A 21445-nucleotide genomic window follows, 5' to 3' on the forward strand; every position below is an offset into this window, starting at 1 on the left:
ACACACACATATATTACCAGCACCCATGCCTACACCTGATCCACCCTTCCACACGCACACCCCAGCCAGAAACTCACACATATATCACCAGCATATGTGCAGAGAGCCATGCACACATGCACATACACTACTGCCCAGCCCTTATACATATAGAAGACTATACTCCCCCCCACATACCAGCACGCATGTAGCTACATGTGCAAAACCACCAGCACGCACACATCCACGGCCAGCCTGACACACGCATCGCCAGCACGTGTGCATCTACACACACCCAGCAGCAGCACCCACCAGCCTTCACGTTCCCACCCCCTCTAGCTGGAGAACCCCCTTGTGCACACACACGCACGTGTGCACACGCACACCCCCCCCCCACCATCCACATACGCTCTCACCCCCATCCCAGCCGCCAGCATTCCCACCCCACTCGCACGCCCGTACCCCCGCAGCACCCACTCCCCCCCCCTCAAGGCGAAGTATTACCATTAGGGGGGTATGGGAGCACGACGAGGGGTGGTGGGTGATGTTGGGGGGGGTCCTTCCGAACTGCTACCCCGGGGATGCGGGCGGCCGAGTGGCAGAGCAACCGCCGCCACCGCCTTTATATAGGGCTCGGGCAGGTGATGTACACACACCTGGAAACTCCAGCTCTGGCTGCCTTCCTCCTCCCCGCGGGCCGTCGTACTTCCTTCTCGACTCAAGCGTCGTTTCAGCCCGGAAATTGGCTCCCGACACCCCCAAAATTGGGGAGGGACGTGCACAGACCGGTAGGGAAAAGGGTGTCCACCAGTTTGGCTGTTGCGGTGATGGGGATAGAGCATCGTGGGGATGGGTGGTTTGGGGTTGCGGGAGGGCTGGGGTGCCGGCGGACGGGTACCCAGGGCATCCCGTGCCCGCCGGGCACGGGATGCCCTGGGTACCCGTCCGCCGGCACCCCAGCCCTCCCGCGACCCGTGGGGACAGGATCCCATAGCCCCAGCCCTGGCCCCATTGCGTAAGCCTGGTGGTGATATCACCATCACATTCCTGGGTCTGCCAGAACAGAAATCCCAAATTGGGCAACTCTGGAAAAGGCTGCGTCCATCCTCTTCTGCTGCTCTCCGGTCCAGCAGCGAGGGATGTCCCGGTGACGGTGGAGGCACAAAGCCAAGATGATGGTGCTGAGCTGAAAGGGGAGGATGCGGTGGGACCAGAGGAGCTGGTTCAGAGATGAGGGGCCTTCAAGGAGCCCCCCCTCGCACCCCATCCCACTGCAGAACCCAGCTTGGGTTCGCCTGGACCACAGCACCACATGTGCCGTGCTGCACCGTGGGCTCAACGCCTTTGGTGTGCAGGGAAAGGATTCGGGGTCAGGGTGCCAACTGTCCCCATAGCAGTCCAGTGGTCCCAGTATAGCGGGAAACACAGTACTGGTGGTGGTGGGGGGAAGCATGTGGGAAAACAGCTTTGCACAGCTGCAGGACCAGGCACAGCCACAGCTTTGGTCTTTTACCAGAGAGATGGGATTTGCACCCCGTTTTAGCAATGACTTTATGGGGTGCCACATACCCCAAGCAGAGCCTCCCGCATGCAGGTTGGGGTGCAGGGACCCCATACATGATCTCCCAAAGGCCTGGATGAGCCCAGAGGCCCCCCCAGATTATGCCGGGTGAAGCCAGCTACGGCACAGGCTGCAGAGCCCTCTGCTACCATCAGTGGGATACTGGTTTAGTAACTGGGTGCAAGGAGCAGTCCCACAGCCCTGGGTGTTGGCAGGGGGGCTCAGGGGCACCAGGCACCCACAGCGAGGGGACACGGTGCTCCCCCCAAGAGATGCAGCAGCTCTTCCAGCTCCATGAGGCTGCTTGTGCTGGCAGCAGTCAGTACAGCCACAGGATCATCAGGAGAACAGGAAAAATAAACTACACACCCCAAAGATGGGGGGGGGGGGGGAGGAAGACAGGCCCCCCCAAGGCAAGGGAGAGGGAGGACAAGGGATGGAGAGAAGAGTAGAGAAAGGAAGAACTGGTTATCAAAATACTTTATTTCAGGGAGATCCCTCAAAAAAAAAAAAAAAAAAAAAAAGAAAAAAAGGAAAAAAAAAAAAAGGAAAAAGGACCCTCCTTGTTAAACAGACTTCCCCACACCACCTTCAGGGCTCCTTTTAAATCAACTAAAACAATCCGATGCTTAAAATAAAAGACAGGTCATTTTCCCAATCAGACTTTAGTCAAGAATATATATATATTTTTGTTCCTGGGGTAGGAGGGCAGGGGGAGAAGGTCATTTTGCCAGCAGTTCACAGCAGTTTTCGGCTCTCTCGTTACACAGTATATAGAACTGCATTGCTGAAGACACTCAACACACAGCAGGGCTAACTAGGAGAATACAACTCAAGGCTAGCAAAGAGGAGAGGGCAGAGAGAAAGAGAGGAATAGTGAGAGCATCCGACAGGGCTGGAGTCCTCTGTGCATAATTTACATGGAACCGGCGCCAGCAGAGCCAGGGGCTGGCCCCGCTCGCCCTTCGGGAGCCGGAGCGAGTCGTCATGGGCATCTCAGCTGACAAAACTTCAGTTATTTTTTTTTTTTGTGTGGTTTTTTTTTTAAAAAGAATCGCAGCCAAAATAAGACAGAACTGCAAAATCCCAAAGTGGCTGCTTTTACACTATTTATAAAAACATGAACAGTCACTAAAGGTCAGAGCGGCGCTCCGCGCACGGCCCACTATACTTTCCCCGGGATTTTGGCCCGCTTGCGAGCGATGGCATCTTCCACCGCCTTAAGCTGCTTCAGGAGCTCCTCCCGTCGTGACAGGGTGCTGGACTTGCCCGCCTTGGCACCCGTGGGGCCTGGCTCGGATGCTTTGCCCGGTACGCTCGTGACTTTGCTGGAGCTCTTGGACTGAGGCGAGAGCTGGCGTTTCCTGGCAGGGAGAGAAAGCAGAGGGTGGTGAGAGGCTGCTCGGCAGCAGCACGCCGCGCTGGAAACAAACCCCGTCAGTGTCTGATTCGGCAGAAAGCATCGCTCTAAGCGCTGGTGGAAGAAAATGGGTTCAAGACGCAAGGCCTGGGGCTGGAAAACTAGCTGAAACAGTAGAAGATCAGCTGCTCTGGGGGGGGATCCTGAAATTTAAACCCGGCACCACGGCCACCATGGTTGCAACCCCCAAGGGCTGTCCCGGCTCTTGTGAGCAGCTTGCTGGGGGATGGACATGTGCAAGGGAGCAAAGAGGGGGGAGAGTCACAGGGCAGCCCTGGAGAACTCCCACAGTTTCAGATCCTGACAACCCCTGCCCTGCGATGCAGCTCACAGACACTCAGTGTCGCACTCCAGTTCTGCTCCGATGCCGCTTTGCTGCAGTCCGAAGCAGTTTCTGCGAGAGCAAAGCAAAGCTGGGGGAACTCTCCCTCTCCTGCATACAGGGAGCCTGGCTGGCTCCGCATGGGGAGGACCGCGGGCCACCGGTCCCCATCGCTAGCAGCAGCGGGTTTTCCTGGATCAGGCTGTGACCGGGGCTGGAGGCAAGCAGTCTGTGGCTCTTGCTGCCGCAGGCCACCACTTCCCCTTACGGCAGGAGAAGGATGACAGGACGGGGAAGTAGAGTGGCATCGTGAGCCTGCCGGAGTTCTGCAGTGCTGCTAGCTCGGTAATGCACCGAAGGTGCAGTCTAAACCTCGGCTGGCTCTTTCTGATGACTTGGACCATTTGGGAAAGCCTGTTGCCACTGCTGCTGCCAGCCTGCTGGCGGATGTCAGCAGTGGGAGTCACCGTCTCCTCTGTTAATGCCACTTGCACCCTTTCATACTACGTTGAAGAGAAGCGGGGCTGTGCAAGCATGACCCAAATAACCCCAAGGAGTTCAAAACAGGACACAGAACTACCCTTCAGCTGCCCTAGAGAAACCCAGTGTGTCCTTAACCACCCCCGTGCCTGGGCACAGGGCACATTGAACCCACCACGCAACACTGCCAACCCAAACAGCAGTAGGCAGAAGAGGGTCAAGAACCAAGGATGCAGTCAACATGACCAGTCTGAGAAGGCTGAAGTTCCTCTTCACTGCTGGAAAACAGGACCTCAGGGCCTGAAGAAGGACAGGGCTGTGGCAGCCGGGGCTAGGTTTTGGTTTGGGAAGACTGACATGCAGAAATTGAGGCTCGCTCATGCCCCAGGCTGGGGAGAGGGGATGATACGAGTCCTGCTGGCCAAGGAAGGCAGGGGTGCAGGACAGGGCTGCGTCCGTTTGCTCACAGAGATCTTTGGAGAGATGACACTAGAGAAATGCAAAGCGATGCTGGCTGGCTGCAGGCAAGGAGGACTGAGGGAGCTTTAGGTGTGCTGCAGAAGGTGCTCCACAACCCTTCACCAAAGGGCTCTGAGCGGAGCATAGCCCAAGGCCCCTGGAGCCACACGTCCAGTTCCGCAATGGGGTATTTCCAGCACAGGAGAGAGTGCAGACTGCCAAGAAATCGGATGTGAGCTGGTCACCTGTCACCAGAGGGGATGGAAAGGTGCAAAGCCAGGGCTAGTCACCATTCAGGGGCCACATTTTACCATCTCACAGCAGCAAAGTGAGCTGCTGAAGGTATACCAGAGTATGAAAGAAAGGGCATCGGGCACCTGAGCCAGTTGCCATGAGGAGCTCGGCAGGAGGGTGAAGGGGTTGTACTTTCTTTCTCATTAGCACTACACAGCGCTAGCGACAGGCAGAGGCACTAGCATGAATGAGCTTGCACCTAACCCAGTTGGCTCCTCTTGCTGGGACTGACCTCAAGAAAACCCCCAGGCTCCTGCTCATTTCTGAGCTGGAACAGCTTAGCTGGTGGCGTGTGAGCCCCTGAGCACCTCTGGCTCCTGCCCAGGGAGCTCCGCGTCCTTCCTCTTGCTGTGCCTCCATGGCAACTGGAAACTACAGCTAGAGAGCATCAGAGCTGCCCCGAGAGGAGGGAGTGAACCGCTGGAGAAGTGTGAGCCCCAGCCTGGCCCACAAGAGACCCAGGAGAACAAGCGGGCACTGACCTGTCTGTCTGTGCAGGAGAAGGTTTCGGGTTCTGGCCTCTCTGTCGCTCTTGCTTGGGTGAAGAGAGTCTCCCGGTTGCCTTCCTGTCACGAGAGCCTAACGGGAGACAAAAAGGTGAGACGTTCTCGCTCATTGTGAAGGTACGGGTCGCTACCCTACCTACTGTACCGTCTCAGCAGCATATGGATGCTCTCTTGAGACCGACCAGATCATGCCAACAAAAGGCCAAGTCCAGCAGCAGCTAGAAAAGGAACCTACTGTTGTGCACCCTGTCTTCACGGGGAGCAGAAAAGCTAGTCAAGGCTGTGCCTCATGGTCAGCTGTACAAAACATCACCTGCGGGGAGCCGCACCGGCCCTCTCCTCACCCTCCGGCTGCTGGAACAAGGCTCCTCCACTGCGCTTTTAGGCTGTGCTTTGCTTGCAAACCTGCGGGGCAAGGCTGGCCCTCATGGACTGAGTCAGTGCTCCATTATCCCTCGGCAAATCATCCAGTTTGTGAGCAATGGGCACAGCAGCATCTGAGCTGGCTCTGCGCTGCCCAGGTAATAGGGTGTATTGGCTTAAAGAGTGCTGGGCAAGTGCAGCTCTGCTGCTTTTGGAGCCAGCTGGGGCCAATCCACAGGCAGCATCACCCCCATGTTTTCGTGCCCTGCCCGAACGGAGCAGCTGTGGGGACTTGCAGGTGATGGGAAGCCCGCTGGGGTCCTGCAGCAGCATTATCCAGCTTTGCTGCAGTGGGTTTCCCAGCCGCTGCTATCCCAGTGCACAGAGGGGCAACTATAGCTGCGGATCTGATCACAGCAAGGTTACAGTACAGGGAAGCGAGACTCAGGGCACAAACACCGACCAGCTTTGTACTGGGACACTGGAATGCAGGCTGCATGCCGGAGGGTGCCTCTTGCTCAGTCCCAATTCAGTCAAGGGTATGCTTGCCACTGGGAGGTGAGGCTGAGTTGCCTTCAGGGCTTGTGTCCCATTTGCTACTGCTTAAAAGTGCTTTATAACGTACAGACAACAAATAAAGTATATAATTACATCTACATCTATGTATCTATAAAATCAGCACAGTTTGCTAGGTCGGCCCATTCATTTGTCTGCAGCTCAGCAGTAGTTGTGAACTAGATCCCAGTGAACTTCAACCTCACCCAGTCCCTTCCACGCTGCCTTTGCAGGAGTCGAATGCAACCAGGCTATTAGCACAGAAATTTTTTCTGGCTGGCACCCAGAGTCAACAAGATACACCTACAGCCGAGACAACAGGGAAAACAACATCACGTGTCAACGCTGGCTTGTACGTCAAAACCAGGCACCTCTGACTGATGACTCCCCCCCTTTGTTTTTCGGCAGCAACAGAAGAGGCTGGAGCATGGCATTTAGGTCCTACTTGATGTAGCGTGCTAGCTCGGTTTTCTGAGGTGCTCGTACTGCTGCTGAGGATTCAGACACAGGAGAACACTTGGAAAGCCCGCGTCTTTCTAAACATATGGGGCAGATCAGATTGTGTCACACACAAGTGGGGAAATCATCTCATTTCGCAGGACGGGTGATCTAGCCAATTATTGCATCCATCCTGGAGCCTTGGCAGCCCATGATCCCTTTCTAAGCACCGCCACAAGCCTTTCTGTCGGGAGGACTAAGATCCATTGCGATGCACTGAAATACAAGGCAGAGAAGACCCCACGATACAGTAAGGGAAAACCCTATGACTTCCACAGCCACATCCAATGACGTTACTAGAGAACAGGAGGCTGCTGTGGGATGAATATGTACCTGCAGCAGAGATGAGCACGCTGTGTCTTCAAAGCGAGGGTTGGTTGGTTTTTTTTTTTTTAGTGGAGTTACACAGACATAGTGGAGCCAAGGTACTCGCAATGTGTGCCACAAAACAGCTAGGCAAGGCTGGGTTTGGCCTGCCCAGGGCTGACCTCACCTCGCTTACTTCACAAACCAGAGCGTCTCACCTCCACCGTGTATTTGCAGCCGGACGGCTAAAACGCCTGCGTTATCTGGTGGCAATCGCACACTCTGAGGTTTTGGAAGGACACATGCCTGCAATTAACCTCTCTAGCGAGTGGACTCTTGCAGCAGAGACTTTCACGGGACATTTGTCACCGGAGCACCGCCTCGAGCGACAGAGAAGGAACCCAGCCAGGCCAGGAGTCCCTGGGATGGCTGATATCTCACCTCTGTCAGGTGACAGGTTCGCCCGTTTGGCTGGAGGAGAGGTCGGCCTGTCTTTGTCTGCTGGCTCGTATCTCTTCCTGCTTCCTTTGTCAGCTGCCTGAAATGGAATTAAAACAGACAACAAAGCTGAGCAGCCACTTCCCTCTGGGGAGGGAAGCAGGCAGAGATATTTCCTGTGACGGGTGCCCATGATGTGCTGGCTGGCTCACGCAAGCACATCTCCTATTAAACTCTTTCTGCATACCAGTCCCAATCATCACTGGCACCATGTAATTCCCCTACCACTGTAAGCAAACAGCAACCTCCTCTGGCACTGGGGCTAATGTTGCGCTACTTTCATAATTGTCAGAAACGGAAAAACATAGCAGCATTTTGTGGAGTTTTTCTTCAGCAGCACCAAGGATAGCAGATGTCAAGGAGGCATGTGGAGCCATGCCTTCTTCCAGGATCTGACCATGCCAGCTGGTAGTTATGTGTAATTGCACACTCCTCCCCACGGAGCATGCTTCACAGACTCGATAAAGGCGCCTCACGTCATAGCACAGGGAAGTAGAGAAAACTGCGGCCTCAGACTGCAACGGGGAATTTGGACTGTCAGAAAAAAAACATTAACGCTTCAAAAACAGGAACCTACCCACGTGACTGGGGCCAACACCCTGCTCCGGCACAAAACCCGGCAAGGCTGAACTCTCCCACATGATCTGGATTGCAATCTCAGCCGAAGGCACCGAAGCAGGGCGTCGGGCTCAGTCGTAAAGAGGAAAGAGCCAGGCTCCCCGCGGAAAGCGCGGCTGGTGGCAGGCACCCCAGAGAGACGAGGCAATCGCCACTTTTACCTCCTGACTCAGTTAGTGACTCGTCAGCGGTTTGCTCCAGAGCGGGCAGTGGGAGGAGAGCTTGCTCGGAAGCGTGCGGGGAGCATGCTTTCAGTGGGCAAAGCTCCAGCGCATGCGGGACTGCGCCGCGCACGCCTTCGCCTCGGTGCTCTGGCTGCAGCCTTCGAGAAAGCGGGGAAGAGCCCTTGAAGCTGCAGCAGGAATGTGCCCCAGGGGAGCCGCCAACACAGTCCCAAACTCAAGCCACCACAGGGTGTGTGCTGCCAGACTGGTTCTGTCTGCCGCCCTTCAATCCCCAGCTGCGGACCTACCCGGCTGAGCTCATCCCGACGGCACGGAGCCTGGGGCTCCCCTTCCACCAGCCCTGAGCCTCAGTAACCATCCCATCTGCTCCTCGGACCCCCAGCGTGGAGGGAACTGCACCCGCCCGACCTCTCACCTTATTCAAAAGCGTCAGTTTGATCTCTTTGTGAGCACTGAAGCCCCCTTGCTGAGACTGGGGGGCTGAGGGCTGCTGGGTCTGGAGGAGCTGCTGCGATTTGCTCCCCTGGGTGGGCTTGGCTGATTTCAGGAGCTGAGCAGGCACATCCCGTTTCCGCTTCTCCTCTTTAGCGCTATCTTCTTTTTTTGACTTTCCTGTTGAAACCAGAGTGCAATGTAGTGACTTGCAACTGATTCCTTTCAACTGCCCTCCCTTTGGAGGGCAGGGCAAGAGGATGCTGCTCCAGGGACTGAAAAAGCCCACACCAGTTAGCACAGCACATGGCCCCAAGGTTAAAAGATTCAGGAAACCAGAATTTCCGCAGAGAGGACACTTAACATAAAAGACAAAGAACAAAAGGCTCTTGCTGCCAACTCTGCTACGGTCTAAAAAGAACAGAGGAAGAGCAATACGATACTGGAGTTGTCCAGAAGATTTAGCATCACCTCGCAAGGATGAAAGAGAACAAGGTAAGAGAGGGGGCATCAGGCAGAACTCCCATGCAGGAAAAGGCATCTTTACAGCCAGAGACACATGGACAGAAGGATGCGAATGTATATTTACTCCACAGCCTCCCTTCTCCATGGTCTCACCCTCCTCAGGTGAAGCCTCTGGGCTCCCCTAGGTCACGCCAGGCACAAGTGTCAACCTCTGCTCAATGATTTTCCTGGAGCCCATAGTACCACCAAGCAAGCTGTATGGAGATCTCTGCTCCCCGCTTCTTTTCCCAAGACCCCTTGGAGAAGAAAAAAAACAAACCAGGTACCTCTACCTTTCTTCTGCTGCGCTGGGGTTGGGGATCGGGAGCTGGCTGAGGAAACAGGACTGGCCAAGTCTGCGTACATGTCTTCGGAGTCGGCGCTGCGTACAGAGCTGCTGCTAGAGGAGGCACTAGAGACAGAAGAAACGCTGCTCACGCTCAGGGACCTGGAAAGAGCCAACAGCCCGTTACAGTCACAAATGCAACAAGAACCAGGCAGCGATGAGACAGACACCTTTGTTTCAATTCCCCTGCATGGCCGGGATGTCAGAAGGCTGCTAAGGCAGGCAAATAACGAGGAAGAGACAAAGGCTGTGCCTCCTGGGGTGCACACATAGTATGAAAAATCCCAAACATGTTAGATGCAAGTCTAGAAAGTACTGTTCATTTATAAACAAGATTAAGGTCACTGTTTCCCCAGGTAAACAAAAAGTGAAAGCAGGGTGTGCACTATCACGTAGAGGTCAGTGTTAAGGCTCAGGTCAAGGGTTCCCTGGCAATGTTTTTGTTGCATGGCACACATTGATTCACTGAGGCTTTAAAAACCCTGGAGTCCTACAGCCCACAGCTCCTGCCCAGCTCGCCAGGGTACAGGAGAGCCCAGCTGCCTGTTTCGAGGATGCACATAATGTCACGACTGATAATGACAGGGAAGATGCCTATAAGATGGCTATCTTCTAATAGTGCCTTAAGATGGCTATCTCCTAATGGATTCACAACACTAAAAATGTCAGACAATCATATTCATTTAAGGAAGACTTTCTACTTAAAAATGTATCAGACAAAAATACAGGGCTATGCACCAGACTTCCCTGGTGCAGCGAAGCAGCTGCAAAAATCCCAGCTAGCTGGCAGCCGGCTGGCATCACAGCCACCGCCACGTGGGACCAGGTGTACGCTAACTACATGAATATTTAGGCAGCCTCTCCAGCAGGTTCTGCAGGCCACGCTGACTTCTGCGCTCCAATGACTGACCTGCCAGCAAGGTCCAAGCTCACTTGCTCGAAGCTGGCATGCGTACGACTGCACGGGATGCAGCAGCTTCAGCACAGACTAGCCCTGGAACAAGCAGCAAAGTCTCTACCCGCTGGCATCCTGACAGAGATGACTTTTGAGAGGTTGCATGGACTGTTGCAATGGCAACTGGATGAGCCAGGAACAACTTCTCCAGGAAAACTCCTGGCTACGAGGTTGTGACAGCAAATCTGGTTTGCGCACACACCATATCTCCTATGTTTCCCCTTTCCCACACACCTGTAAAAGCAGCAAGCACAGCCCCAGTGCCACAAAAGCAACACCTGCATTAAGTTTTTCCCATCTTCTCCTCTCAAGCCCTGTACAGCAGGGCAGCGCAGAGCCAGCGTGTCCAAGTGCTCTGAGCCTCTTGCATCACCCCTGCCTGATCTGATGAAGGCGACAAGCATGTAGTAAACAAGTTTGTATTTCCGTAAAATAACACGGATGTTGAACAGAGTTTCACAGAGTTCAGATATGGGAATTACTGCTGGTCAGAGCTAAGTCCTACTTAATCCACTAGTTTTACACTATTTGTCTGCTTTTAAACCTGCATCACATGGAAGCGTCGTGTTTCAAGGCTGCCTGTGAGGTTTCAGGGATTCCTATGTGTGAACAGATGCAAAAAACCCAAACGAAGGACTTGGAAAGAGGTTTATTTCATGACTCTACTGGAGGGAGTCAGCTGTTTACAAATCCCACAGACTAACAGCCATATAACTATTAACTTGGAGCTAAACACAAAGGGAACTGGCCATGCAACTTTGCCAGCAAAGTAAAAATATCATTAGCTGGGCCTTGTAGGTATTTTCTGACCTACCTCTTCTGACAGGCCAAGCATCTTCCCTCAGGACATTCGGTAACCAGAGGTAGTAGAGGTTTAGAAGAGCAAAGCTCTGTAGCCTGAAACTGTTAACTTGTAAATAAATTTGGATGTGTGATCAGCCTGGCCATAAGGAGATGTTTTGGTCATAATTTAGGTAAAAATGGGCAGTTCAGTACACATGACAGATTACTTCCTTGAATAAGCCACAAGGGCACCACCAACACCGTACTACTGTCAGGATTCAGGACTCGGGATTCTTAACACCACACAAAGAATCAATCTTGTTTCACGTCCTAGTTACCTACAGCTTCTGACACTTGAAGCTAGAGAGTTTTAGCTGCAAGAAACCACAACAGTTAAGAAAGGTTATAATCTCCTCCTACTTCAACAAAGGTTATGAAGGGTCGAGGCTGTACCTGGATTTCCTGGACCCAGACGGGGAGTGGGAGACTGAGGCAGATGATGATCTGGAATGAGATCTGGAGAGAGACCGAGACAAGGACCTAGATCGGGAACTGGAACCACTGTAGCTGCTGGCACTGCCACTGATGCTGCCGCTGATAGTCCGCCTGCAAGACAGCAAACGACATCCTCACTTTGCTGCACTCCGCTTTTCTAGGGACAGTTTGAGCATGATGCTGTTGTCCTGTATTGTATACGAGACTGGTGCTTTGCAAACGTAATTGTTTCAGATGTTCTTCTCAACCTTGTGTTCCCAGTCCTGAGGAAGCTTCTGTTTTCTGGACAGTGGATGTTTTATGCAAGACTGCATAATGTTAATGAGAGCCAAACAAAAGAATGAGCTAGAGTACCTTAATCCTGTACTGATACCAGGAGCAAATGCTTCCTATAAACAAAAATTGCTAACTGCGTAACACAGTGGGACTACCTTGTATTTCAGGCTATACCAATAATCATACACATTTTTTGTGACTAACACACCAGTACTAAAATAAATAGAGCTCTTTTGTCATTTGCACAGCAGGGAGAGTGCAGGGCAGTGGGGTTTCTGTGGGTGTAAGCATGAAAAAAAACCCAAGGCTGGAATAAAGAATAAGGGAAGGTGACTAAAGACATCCAAGACTATTATTAACTAGTTAAAGTAAGTGAAATGGAAACTAGAACTGATGGAGTTTCTAGGGAAAAGAAACTGTCGTGATCAGTTTTCACTTGTGGAGACATAACTGCTCAGCCCAGGCATTTTCTTCAACTACTGGGAAGAAACATGCGATGTAATCCCATGCAAAATTAAGAACTGACTCAGGATGCTTCTGAAAACCTGAACGGAAAACAGACTTACAGCCATCTTCAAAACACATTACAGCCATCTTCAAAACACACTAATAAAAGCATCATCCAGTGATCCAAGAAAACTATATGACTTACTGCAGGGATAAAACATTCTTAGTGCTCATAAGATAGACATTTATATTAAATACATTTCTAACACACCAAGCTATCACTTCCATAGACTAGGCACACAGGTGTCATACTATTTCAAAACTTCTAATGTAAAAAGGATGCATGATGAATTTGAGCTGTGCTTAGCTGACTTCGTGTCCCTCCAAGAACAGGCAATGCTTCCTGCATTTATCCTGTAACGTTTTTAAATACAGTACAATGGATTAAGCCTGATAAACATATTTAAATACAGACAAATGCTCCTTGTTTGAAAACCATCAGAAGCCTCTCTCATTTTAAATGCAAAGGAAGAGAAAAAGACAACAGAAACAACTAGAGGACAGACAGAAAACACTTGAAACATTCAGACTAGTCACACAGGATGAAGCCAGGAAGAGAAAGTGGAGCAGGGGAGCCAGCAAGCTGTGTACTGGGGAGTTTTTCCTCCCCTCCTCCAGGGGTACTGCTGGATGCTGACGAACCAGCTCCTGGGACCACACAGAAGAAATACTCCCTGCATACTGGCACATGTTTACAGTAAAGAGGGCCCAAACCCATCACCACAAATGACTCTCCAACACATCAGATCTGCTCTCGGAACCAAACACACCTTTGCTTCCTTGCTGTGAAGCCTCCACAACCAGCAGCTCTCAAACATGCCTTTTTTTGTACTGCAGACCCTGCCTTTTGGCACATTTCCACCTACTTCATCCTCCAACCAGCCTTCAAAGACAGGAGCCACTTGCTGTGGCAAGTCACTAGCATTCACCCCTGACTCCTTCCCCCTCTTCCCGTTCCCTTCCTGCCCCAGGAAACAGATTTCTCCTTTAATACCAAAGAGCCCTTGCAGTCGGTACTCCCAAGAGAAACCCAGGATTTGCTCTATCTTCCAGGAGATCAAGCCTCACTCCACCCCACAGCTTTCTTACCTCCTGGGTGGAGTCCTTGTCTGACGTTCCTTCCTTCTTGCCTCTCGATTATCCCCTGGTTTGGCTGGCTCTGGTGCAGCTGTTGTAATTTTAGTGAGTGGCTGAGGGACTGGAAGGGCAGCTAGTTTCTTCACAGATTTTTCACTACAAAAATTAAAATTATCATGTGCTTGGTCAAACTCAGTAGATACAGACATTCTCAAAAGCGATGAAATGCATTCATGTTTGTTGTTGACTAAATATTATATAGATATGATTACTGTAGCTACAGACACATGGCTATTTCACCAAAACACTCTCAAAGAATAGCGATTCCCCTAAAGGGATGTTTCCCATGTTCTAAATCAAGTCACCTTTTCAGAGGCAAGTTACTATACAACAGCCAATTCTGGAGACATTCAACTTGCAAATTAACTAATGAAGTAGATTGTGTAGAATCGCTGTTTCTTATCCATTTGATTCTGTGCGTTTTTATCCAAAATTCGTACATCTACTTAAAATCTGCCAGTCAGGCTTCAGAATCAAATGCACACATTTTATGCAAAAATGCTCTTTTCCCTCACACGGATCAGCAGGGTGCAAAACAGCCCATGTGTGCAAATGTTGCTTGGACCTGTCCCTTGGCTCGCGTTACCCTGCAGAACATTTAACAGGTAACACCATTGCGGAGGACCGCTATGCAACGTTTCTGTGACTTTATCTAGCACCCACTATGCGAGATGGGAATCACTTTGGCTCTTCAGGGCTGCTCACTTCTGGGCTCAGAGCAGTCCAACCTCTGCTCTAATAGCTGGTTACTGCTCAACATCCCCAGCACTGATGTCACACCTACTATTAACTGGGGAGGAGGCAGCTGTCTGCATACAAAAATAGAGACTGTTAATTCCTTCTCTTGTGCTTAAGAATATCTGCATTCATCCCCTGCAGAACACAGGATTAAATACATGGAATGTTACGCGGCAAAAACAATCCCCATGCTAGTACAGGCTGCTGGCTGGTGTCATGTGTTACCAAACCAGCACTGCAATATGCACTAGAAGGGTGTAAAGACAACGCTGTAGGTGGAGAGCGTGTCCTTGAAGGGTTGAACCCTCTGATCTGAGAAGAAAAAAAAAAGCAGGTCAATAAGGCACAAGAAGTGTGGCAAAGGGGATTGTCCCATATTCTGGAGAATTCAGGGGGATTCCCATTGTGTAATTTATTTGCAGGTCACCTTAAACAAGGTGACATCACTATGGTGGTATGTCCCCCTCTAATGTATCCATAATTTACTATGTATTACAGGAGTTTATGAAATAGCAACTTCAAGTATTTAAAAGAGCAGGAGCGCTGGCATAATCTGCCAAAACCAGTTTCATAGCTATAATACTGTTTTAATTTCTCTCCAATGTTAAAAGTAGATAAGGCTGAACATTTCTTTATTCTAAGGCTATGCATTAACTCAAGCTACAGTAGAGGAATGAATGAAACTTTCTTAGAGCTCCTGTGTAAACATATCTGCACACACAGAATGTTTAAAGTGTAAATCATGAGTGTTTTTAAACACTCATGTATACATGACAGAGGCCTCGATGTGACGCTTAGGGACATGGTTTAGTGGTGGACTTGGTAGTGTTAGATTAATGGTCGGACTTGATCTTAAGGATCTTTTCCAACCTAAATGATTCTATGACTCTATAAAATACTTAAGGATACCTGCTGGTTTTAATAAGTGAAAGTGTCATCATTTAATTAAATATGCAAAGCTAAACATTATTCTATGTGGGTCATATTTCGCATCTTCCATTTCTTCCTTAAACTGTCAATCAGGTCACAAGGGTCTGACTCAGGGATTACGCTACTGTTTGGAGCCTCTTCTGCACTGTGTTATCAAAACAGAGATGAAGACTTACCCTTTACCAGCAGGTGGTAATAACTCCCCTTTAGCTTTCGCAAGCGGCTTATGTGGAGACGGTGTTGGAGAAGGAGAGGGTGAAGATGAGAAGGACCGTGATCTAGGAAGGAAGGACATATCATTCAGCTCAGTCTCTGGGACTGCAGAAGGCTTTCCTGGCTTTTGGTGCATTTAGCTATCACTCCCTCCTTTGGCTAATGACTGCATCCCAGGAACTAGTCCCCATGGGTCTGAGCTTACCCTAGTTTTATATTTGGACTCTGTTCAACAAAACTAAGTTCTATCACCAGACCAGTGTAAAAGTAGAAAACAAAAGGAAAAAATAGGGTTAGCTGCAAGAGAGGCACTCTCACATATTCCACACCAACACCTGAGGCTTTCTCCATACTCTCTGTATTCTCTCCTTACAGAGAATATGCCTACAGGAAAGTAAGTGGGATTTTGACTTGCAAGTTCAGCATGATTTGTTTCAACCTGCTTTATATTCCAGTAATTCCTAGTGCAGTTTATCCTTTAAAGAGCAGCAAAAAAAACCCTTGGGAGAAAGACACAAAAAACACATCTAACTGGATATCTGTAATTTCTGGAACACAAGGAGAAAAATCAAGCGGAGAATACCAAAGCCAACAGATCAAAGGGCAAGAGCTGTTTCCTAAGATCGGGACTGACCAAAGAGGCGAGCCACTTACACAGCACACCAGATGCTGGCGTTCAGGTGATTCACCCTGCTGCCAAGACTGGAAGTACCCTTGCTGCAGCCTAGTACTTCAGAAAGGCAGACACCTCTGTGACCGGCTTTCCGAAGAACAGTTAGGCACTTGGGTGCTCCTCACCCTCCTATCTTCAGAGAGAGGCACGCTAATTGAAGTACGTCACCTGTGCCTGACCTTGTCCTGCCAGGAACAGAGCCTGAAATGGGGTGGATGGGGGAAGGTCAGCCTGCTCCCCAGAAACACATGTGCTTGCATCAAGATCAACTCCCACCTGAGTCTTTTCTAGGAGAAACCATCTCTGAAATGACACCATGCACTCCCATCAACTGCGTGATCCACACTGGATATCTGTTTGATTTCAGCTCTGAAGAAGTGCCTATCTAGGGAGCCAGTTTTCCTACTATGCATATTCCAGACTTGGGAAACTGTCTGCAGGGGCCAGGAAGTGGCAGAGTAATAAACATGCCTCTGTTTAATCAGCATGGGACACTGAATTGCTACTTTGAAGTGTCAGGACTATCACAAGACACAACTGCATGGATTGTTTTATTAAAGAAACGTGATGTGCCTCTTTAAATAGAAATTCCAGTGCAACAGAAAAGAGATGCCAGTAACTTCTTCCAATCATAAAATGCAAATGACAGCAACATTAATCTCAGCTAGGCTCCTACAACTGCTCAGCTACCACAGGCATGGGAAACAGCCCAGCCACAACAGCAGAGTACTCATGGGTGGGGGTACTGGGGAGAGGAGGGGGTGGCTGACATACCTACTTCATTCAGCAACCAAACCAGCAGGCTGCCTTGCAGTCTATCGTACTTCCCTCACTCAGGAAAGTGGTTTGAATGTTTTATTTCAAGAGTTGGCTATTTGCTTTTAAGTAGCAGCAAAAGTAGCCGTTAGCAAATGTTTGGAAAACAGTACACCGTTATTTTCAAATCCAGGGAGCCATTACCTGGACCTGCTGCCTGAGAAAGAGCTGTGTCTTGAAGAGCGACTAGAGTAAGAGCTGTAAGAAGATGATCTGGAACGAGATCGCGAGGAACCTGAACCAGAATAGGTGGATGAACGAGAAGAGGACCTGAAAGAAAAACATTAAAATTCAGTGCCTCCCGAGAAGTCCTCTGAGACCAAGGTTTCCAGTACACTCTTCCCAAGTTCTCAAACACTGCTCCAAAAATTACCTGCCTTCTCAGTGGTCTGGCAGTACAGCCTCTCCTTGGTCCCCCCTTTTCTTTTAGAGAGGATCCCATTGTTGCTACCCACTTTGCGCCCTTGAATAGGCCTCCCTCCTTTAGCTAGTGACTTTCCATCCCTTTTTGTGAACTCCTTCCACACAATTTTATGCCTTTTCACCAGACAACCCCCTGACAGGTTGGGTCACACAGGTATGAGAAAACAGAAAAATCTCAGGTGCAGTGATCCCAGCAAGAAACGCTATCTACTTCAGGAGGGCTTTGGTTTTTAGATCCATATCTTCAATTCAGTGTGTTCCTCATTCCTCTCTGATACTTTCTCCCCCTCTTTTCAGGAGCTTCAAGTTCAAACATTTAAGGAAAACAGATCCAGCTCATGCCTCAACTCTCCTAGATTCAGCGTGCTTCGTTCTGTAAAGTCTTTATCTCGCACCCATTGGTTTTCAACCTCCACTGCAGCCCTCTAAGGCTCTGTCAAACCTCCACAACTGCAGTTTTTCCCCAGTAGCATCAGCATGCTCTTCCTGGAGTGGGCTTGCCTCATCCCCCCAGCACTCCTGGAGTGAAGAGGCTCCAATTTTTATAGCTTCGAGCTCCTTCTGCTCCTATTAAGATCAGTTTTCATCTAGGTGAGCTACTAATATCTGGACTGCTTCCAAGTCTAATTTCCCTGAATACTGACTTTTCCGAGGACCTGTCTTTGCTTAGTTTTCAGCAAATCACATCACAGCACCCACAGTTATGTGTGCCCTTTAGCTTCCACCTCACTACCTATATGCCTGTGTCCTTAGCTGTTACTGAGCAGCAAGCCTTGAACTGCTTTCCCAAACATCTCAACATCTTCCACTGACAAGAAAAAGTCATGTCACATTCCCTGACACACTAACGAGGCTCAGATGTGACACGCTCTTCGCCTTCACTCACCTTGAAGAGCCAGAAGCAGACGCTGAAGAAGCAGAGGTTTTTCGGCGCCTACGCGCACGGCTGGGAGAGACAGACACACCAAGTTTCTTTTTGGGGGACTTGGATCGGCGCCAGGGGTCCTTCCATTCATCTGCTCTCTTCGACTGAGTGGTGGTAATTGTGGTTGCCTCCTTCTCCTTCTTTGGTGGCTCAGGCTGACGGCTGGAAAACAGAGGAGTTAAGTAGCTGGGACGTTTTTTATACAGTAAAGCTAACAGAAACACAGGGCCAGGAAAAGATCTCAGAAATTCATCCTTCATGCCACTACTAGCTCTTAACCTCCACTGCAGGATATTCAGCATCATTTTGGGGTGATGAAGGGTCAGAACAGCTATCATTTTGTAAATCGGTGACTGCAAGCCCTTGAAAATAGCAGTACCTGCAAGTTTTGTGAACTACTTTGTGGCACTGACCAAGCAGTGACCTGCCAGGTGATTTCAGCTTTGGCTTTTGGCCTCCAAGGAGCGGACACAAGCACACTTAAGAGGGAAAGGAATGGGAAACTTGGTTCTTCCTATGCCTATGCCAAGTAGCTAGAGCTGCAGCAACCCAAACCAAGTAGGCAGCCCCCAGTGCAATGAAAATACTGAACAGAGCTAGGCTAAGGACAGACTTCGAGCGTGCATCTGAAATGCCGTCTCAATACAGCAAACTGCTGGAAGTAACCAGCAAGTACTAAGAGATTCAGCCTGAATTACTCTCCTACAGTTCCCTTATCAGAACATCACGTGGGACTGCGTCACAAGCCTTACCACAGCCAAGACAGATGGATCTGTTCTTACCCTTACAAAGGGGACGGTTACCTCATCAGCTGAACATAAAGCAGTTCTTAATGGCTGTTTTATTACCATATTACTCTCTAGGTGCTTACAAACACCATTGAACATGTGCTCTCCTGTTGTTGATAACCAGGAAGATGTGTTGAGTCAGGCTAGATACCCTCCATCTCCTCCCTTCCCTTTTAAGGGCTCTACTTGCGTTTCCCCTTTTTCTTTGGTTCTCTGGGCTTCTGTTCTCCTCTACAACCCTCTGAAAATAATTCAGGGCTAACTTTTCAGCATCTGCACCAGAGAGTTCCTTAAATACTCCAGGATGAGTTTCTTCAGGCCTAGACTTTATTACCTCTCTTATCTATTGGTGATTTAACTTGGGATTTTTCCTTGCCCTTACTCTAACCTGCAAACGACTGTTCAATTACCTGCTTATAAGCTTCTCCCTCAGGTTTTAGGCAAAGTTTGTGCTTGCCTAAAGGTCTATGAAGTCTGTTGCACTCATCAAGTTACCACTACAACGATGTCTTTATTCCTTTTCTCAAAATAAGGAACCCTCTCGCTCTGAGAATTTGGGGGAGGAAAGGCACCTTCCATTGCTGGGTTCAGCCAGTACCACCCCATTAGTCACACAACTGAAGCAACCACTCCCCATGCAACTTCCTCTACCTTTTGAGATAAAAAAAGCAACCTCAAGTTTTCTAATAATTCTATGGACCGCATTTCTTGCCACAACACTTTTTCAACAGACAACAACAGGATAATTAAAGCTCTTCGTTAGCAGCCTGTTCTGCCCTTTGAAGGCTCCACTAGTCACTAAGAAGTCTCATCACCTCCTTGCTTGGCAGTATTAAAACACAGTCTTGACACAGTTGAAACTCCTACAGCCTCTCACCTCTTCCCTGTCTCCAGAACTTGTATATGCTGATTTTAAAGTCTAGTGCAGCATCCTACTCTTTCCCTATCTTTGCTGATATAACTACAGCAATTTTACAATTTGTCCCACATCTGTCTCGGTATACACAGAATTTTATGGGAGGAGAAACTCTTTTTTCACATTCACCTCTCCCACAAATCTCATTCCAGCTTCAGAAGAGGACGCTTACGTATTAGCACAGAAAATTGCTGACTGCCTAGTAAGAGAGTCCCAAGCAGGGTTATGGCTCAGCATTATTCACCAGCATCTTCATTTAGCATCATCACCCTTTCCAGTGCTGCTCTAACATATGCTATTTAACACAGAACATGTTATTTGCAGTGGGTTGGTCTAGTTTCCCATGTTATAGCCACGACTATATCCGAGTATCTAATCATGGAGGAAGACCATTGTCATGGTTTAACCCCAGCCAGCAACTAAGCATCGCGCAGCCGCTCACTCACTTCCCCCCCAACACAGTGGGGATGGGGGAGACAATCGGGAAAAGAAGTAAAACTCATGGGTTGAGATAAGAATGGTTTAACAGAACAGAAAAGAAGAAACTAATAATGATAATGGTAACACTAATAAAATGACAACAGTAATAATAAAAGGATCGGAATTATACAAACGATGCACAGTGCAATTGCTCACTACCCGCTGACCGATGCCCAGTTAATCCCCGAGCGGCGATCCCCCCACCTCTACTCCCCCCAGTTTATATACGGGGCATGACATCACATGGTATGGAATATCCCATTGGCCAGTTTGGGTCAGCTGTCCTGGCTGTGTCCCCTCCCAAATTCTTGTGCCCCTCCAGCCTTCTTGCTGGCAGGGCATCAGGAGCTGAAAAATCCTTGACTTTAGACTAAACATTACTTAGCAACAACTGAAAACATCAGTGTTGTCAACATTCTTCTCATACCTAGCTCAAAAAACATAGCACTACACCAGCTACTAGGAAGACAATTAACTCTATCCCAGCTGAAACCAGGACAACCATGACTCTGAATATGGGGTTCAGATAAACTGGACCTGTTATTTACACACTGATAACACGTAATTGTAGCTGGGGTCATTTTGAAGCCATCTTGACCTCTGGAGTATCTTCAAAGCAACTAAGTGCAAAGCAGAAGGAAAAAGAAGGTTGGGAAAAGCCTACACACCTGGCATCAAGCAGCAGGCTAAACAGCAGCAGAAAAGAGGAGAACACCATGAGAGGATGCTCATGAATAATGCTAGACTACGTCCCGCTCCGATGTCCCTTCCTGAGTGACCACAGTCTGCATGCTTTGGGAGACGCAGGGGGAATATTCTGCTGGCACAGGTGAGCAGAGAGGCAGTATCCATCTCAAGACGTGGATAAAGCCTGCTGAACAGCTCTCCACTGCAGCGTCCAAGGTGAAAAATGTGAAAGCCAACAACTAATGAATGACCTTGCCCCTCTCTAGGCTCAACTCTCTCCTGCAATAGTTTTTAGCAAGAAAAGCCTCCTACAGAATTTATTCTCTGTCTCTCTCTCAAACAAACAACTTGCCCGCATTCACGTCCAACAGCAGCAC

At 49.5% G+C, this 21445-nt stretch overlaps 1 protein-coding gene across 7 annotated transcripts in view; it reads right to left on the reverse strand.

Moving 5' to 3' along the window:
- Positions 1-2003: 2003 nt before the first annotated feature.
- ZC3H18 (zinc finger CCCH-type containing 18) overlaps positions 2004-21445 on the reverse strand; it is a 51015-nt gene continuing 31573 nt past the window's right edge. For 4 of the 7 annotated variants that reach the window (XM_069793297.1, XM_069793294.1, XM_069793292.1 and 1 more), the window contains 10 exons: positions 18159-18359; positions 16994-17119; positions 15324-15425; positions 13432-13575; positions 11518-11670; positions 9268-9428; positions 8460-8656; positions 7185-7281; positions 4998-5094; positions 2004-2904 (listed from right to left, as the gene is read on the reverse strand). In XM_069793297.1, the coding sequence (XP_069649398.1) occupies positions 2706-2904; positions 4998-5094; positions 7185-7281; positions 8460-8656; positions 9268-9428; positions 11518-11670; positions 13432-13575; positions 15324-15425; positions 16994-17119; positions 18159-18359 (1477 nt within the window). In that variant the 3' untranslated portion in view covers positions 2004-2705. The remainder of the gene's footprint in view (positions 2905-4997; positions 5095-7184; positions 7282-8459; positions 8657-9267; positions 9429-11517; positions 11671-13431; positions 13576-15323; positions 15426-16993; positions 17120-18158; positions 18360-21445) is intronic. The other 3 variants (XM_069793293.1, XM_069793291.1, XM_069793295.1) reach the window with 2 other exon arrangements.

Source organism: Haliaeetus albicilla, chromosome 10 (assembly GCF_947461875.1).
Source record: "Haliaeetus albicilla chromosome 10, bHalAlb1.1, whole genome shotgun sequence".
Taxonomy (NCBI): Eukaryota; Metazoa; Chordata; class Aves; order Accipitriformes; family Accipitridae; genus Haliaeetus; species Haliaeetus albicilla.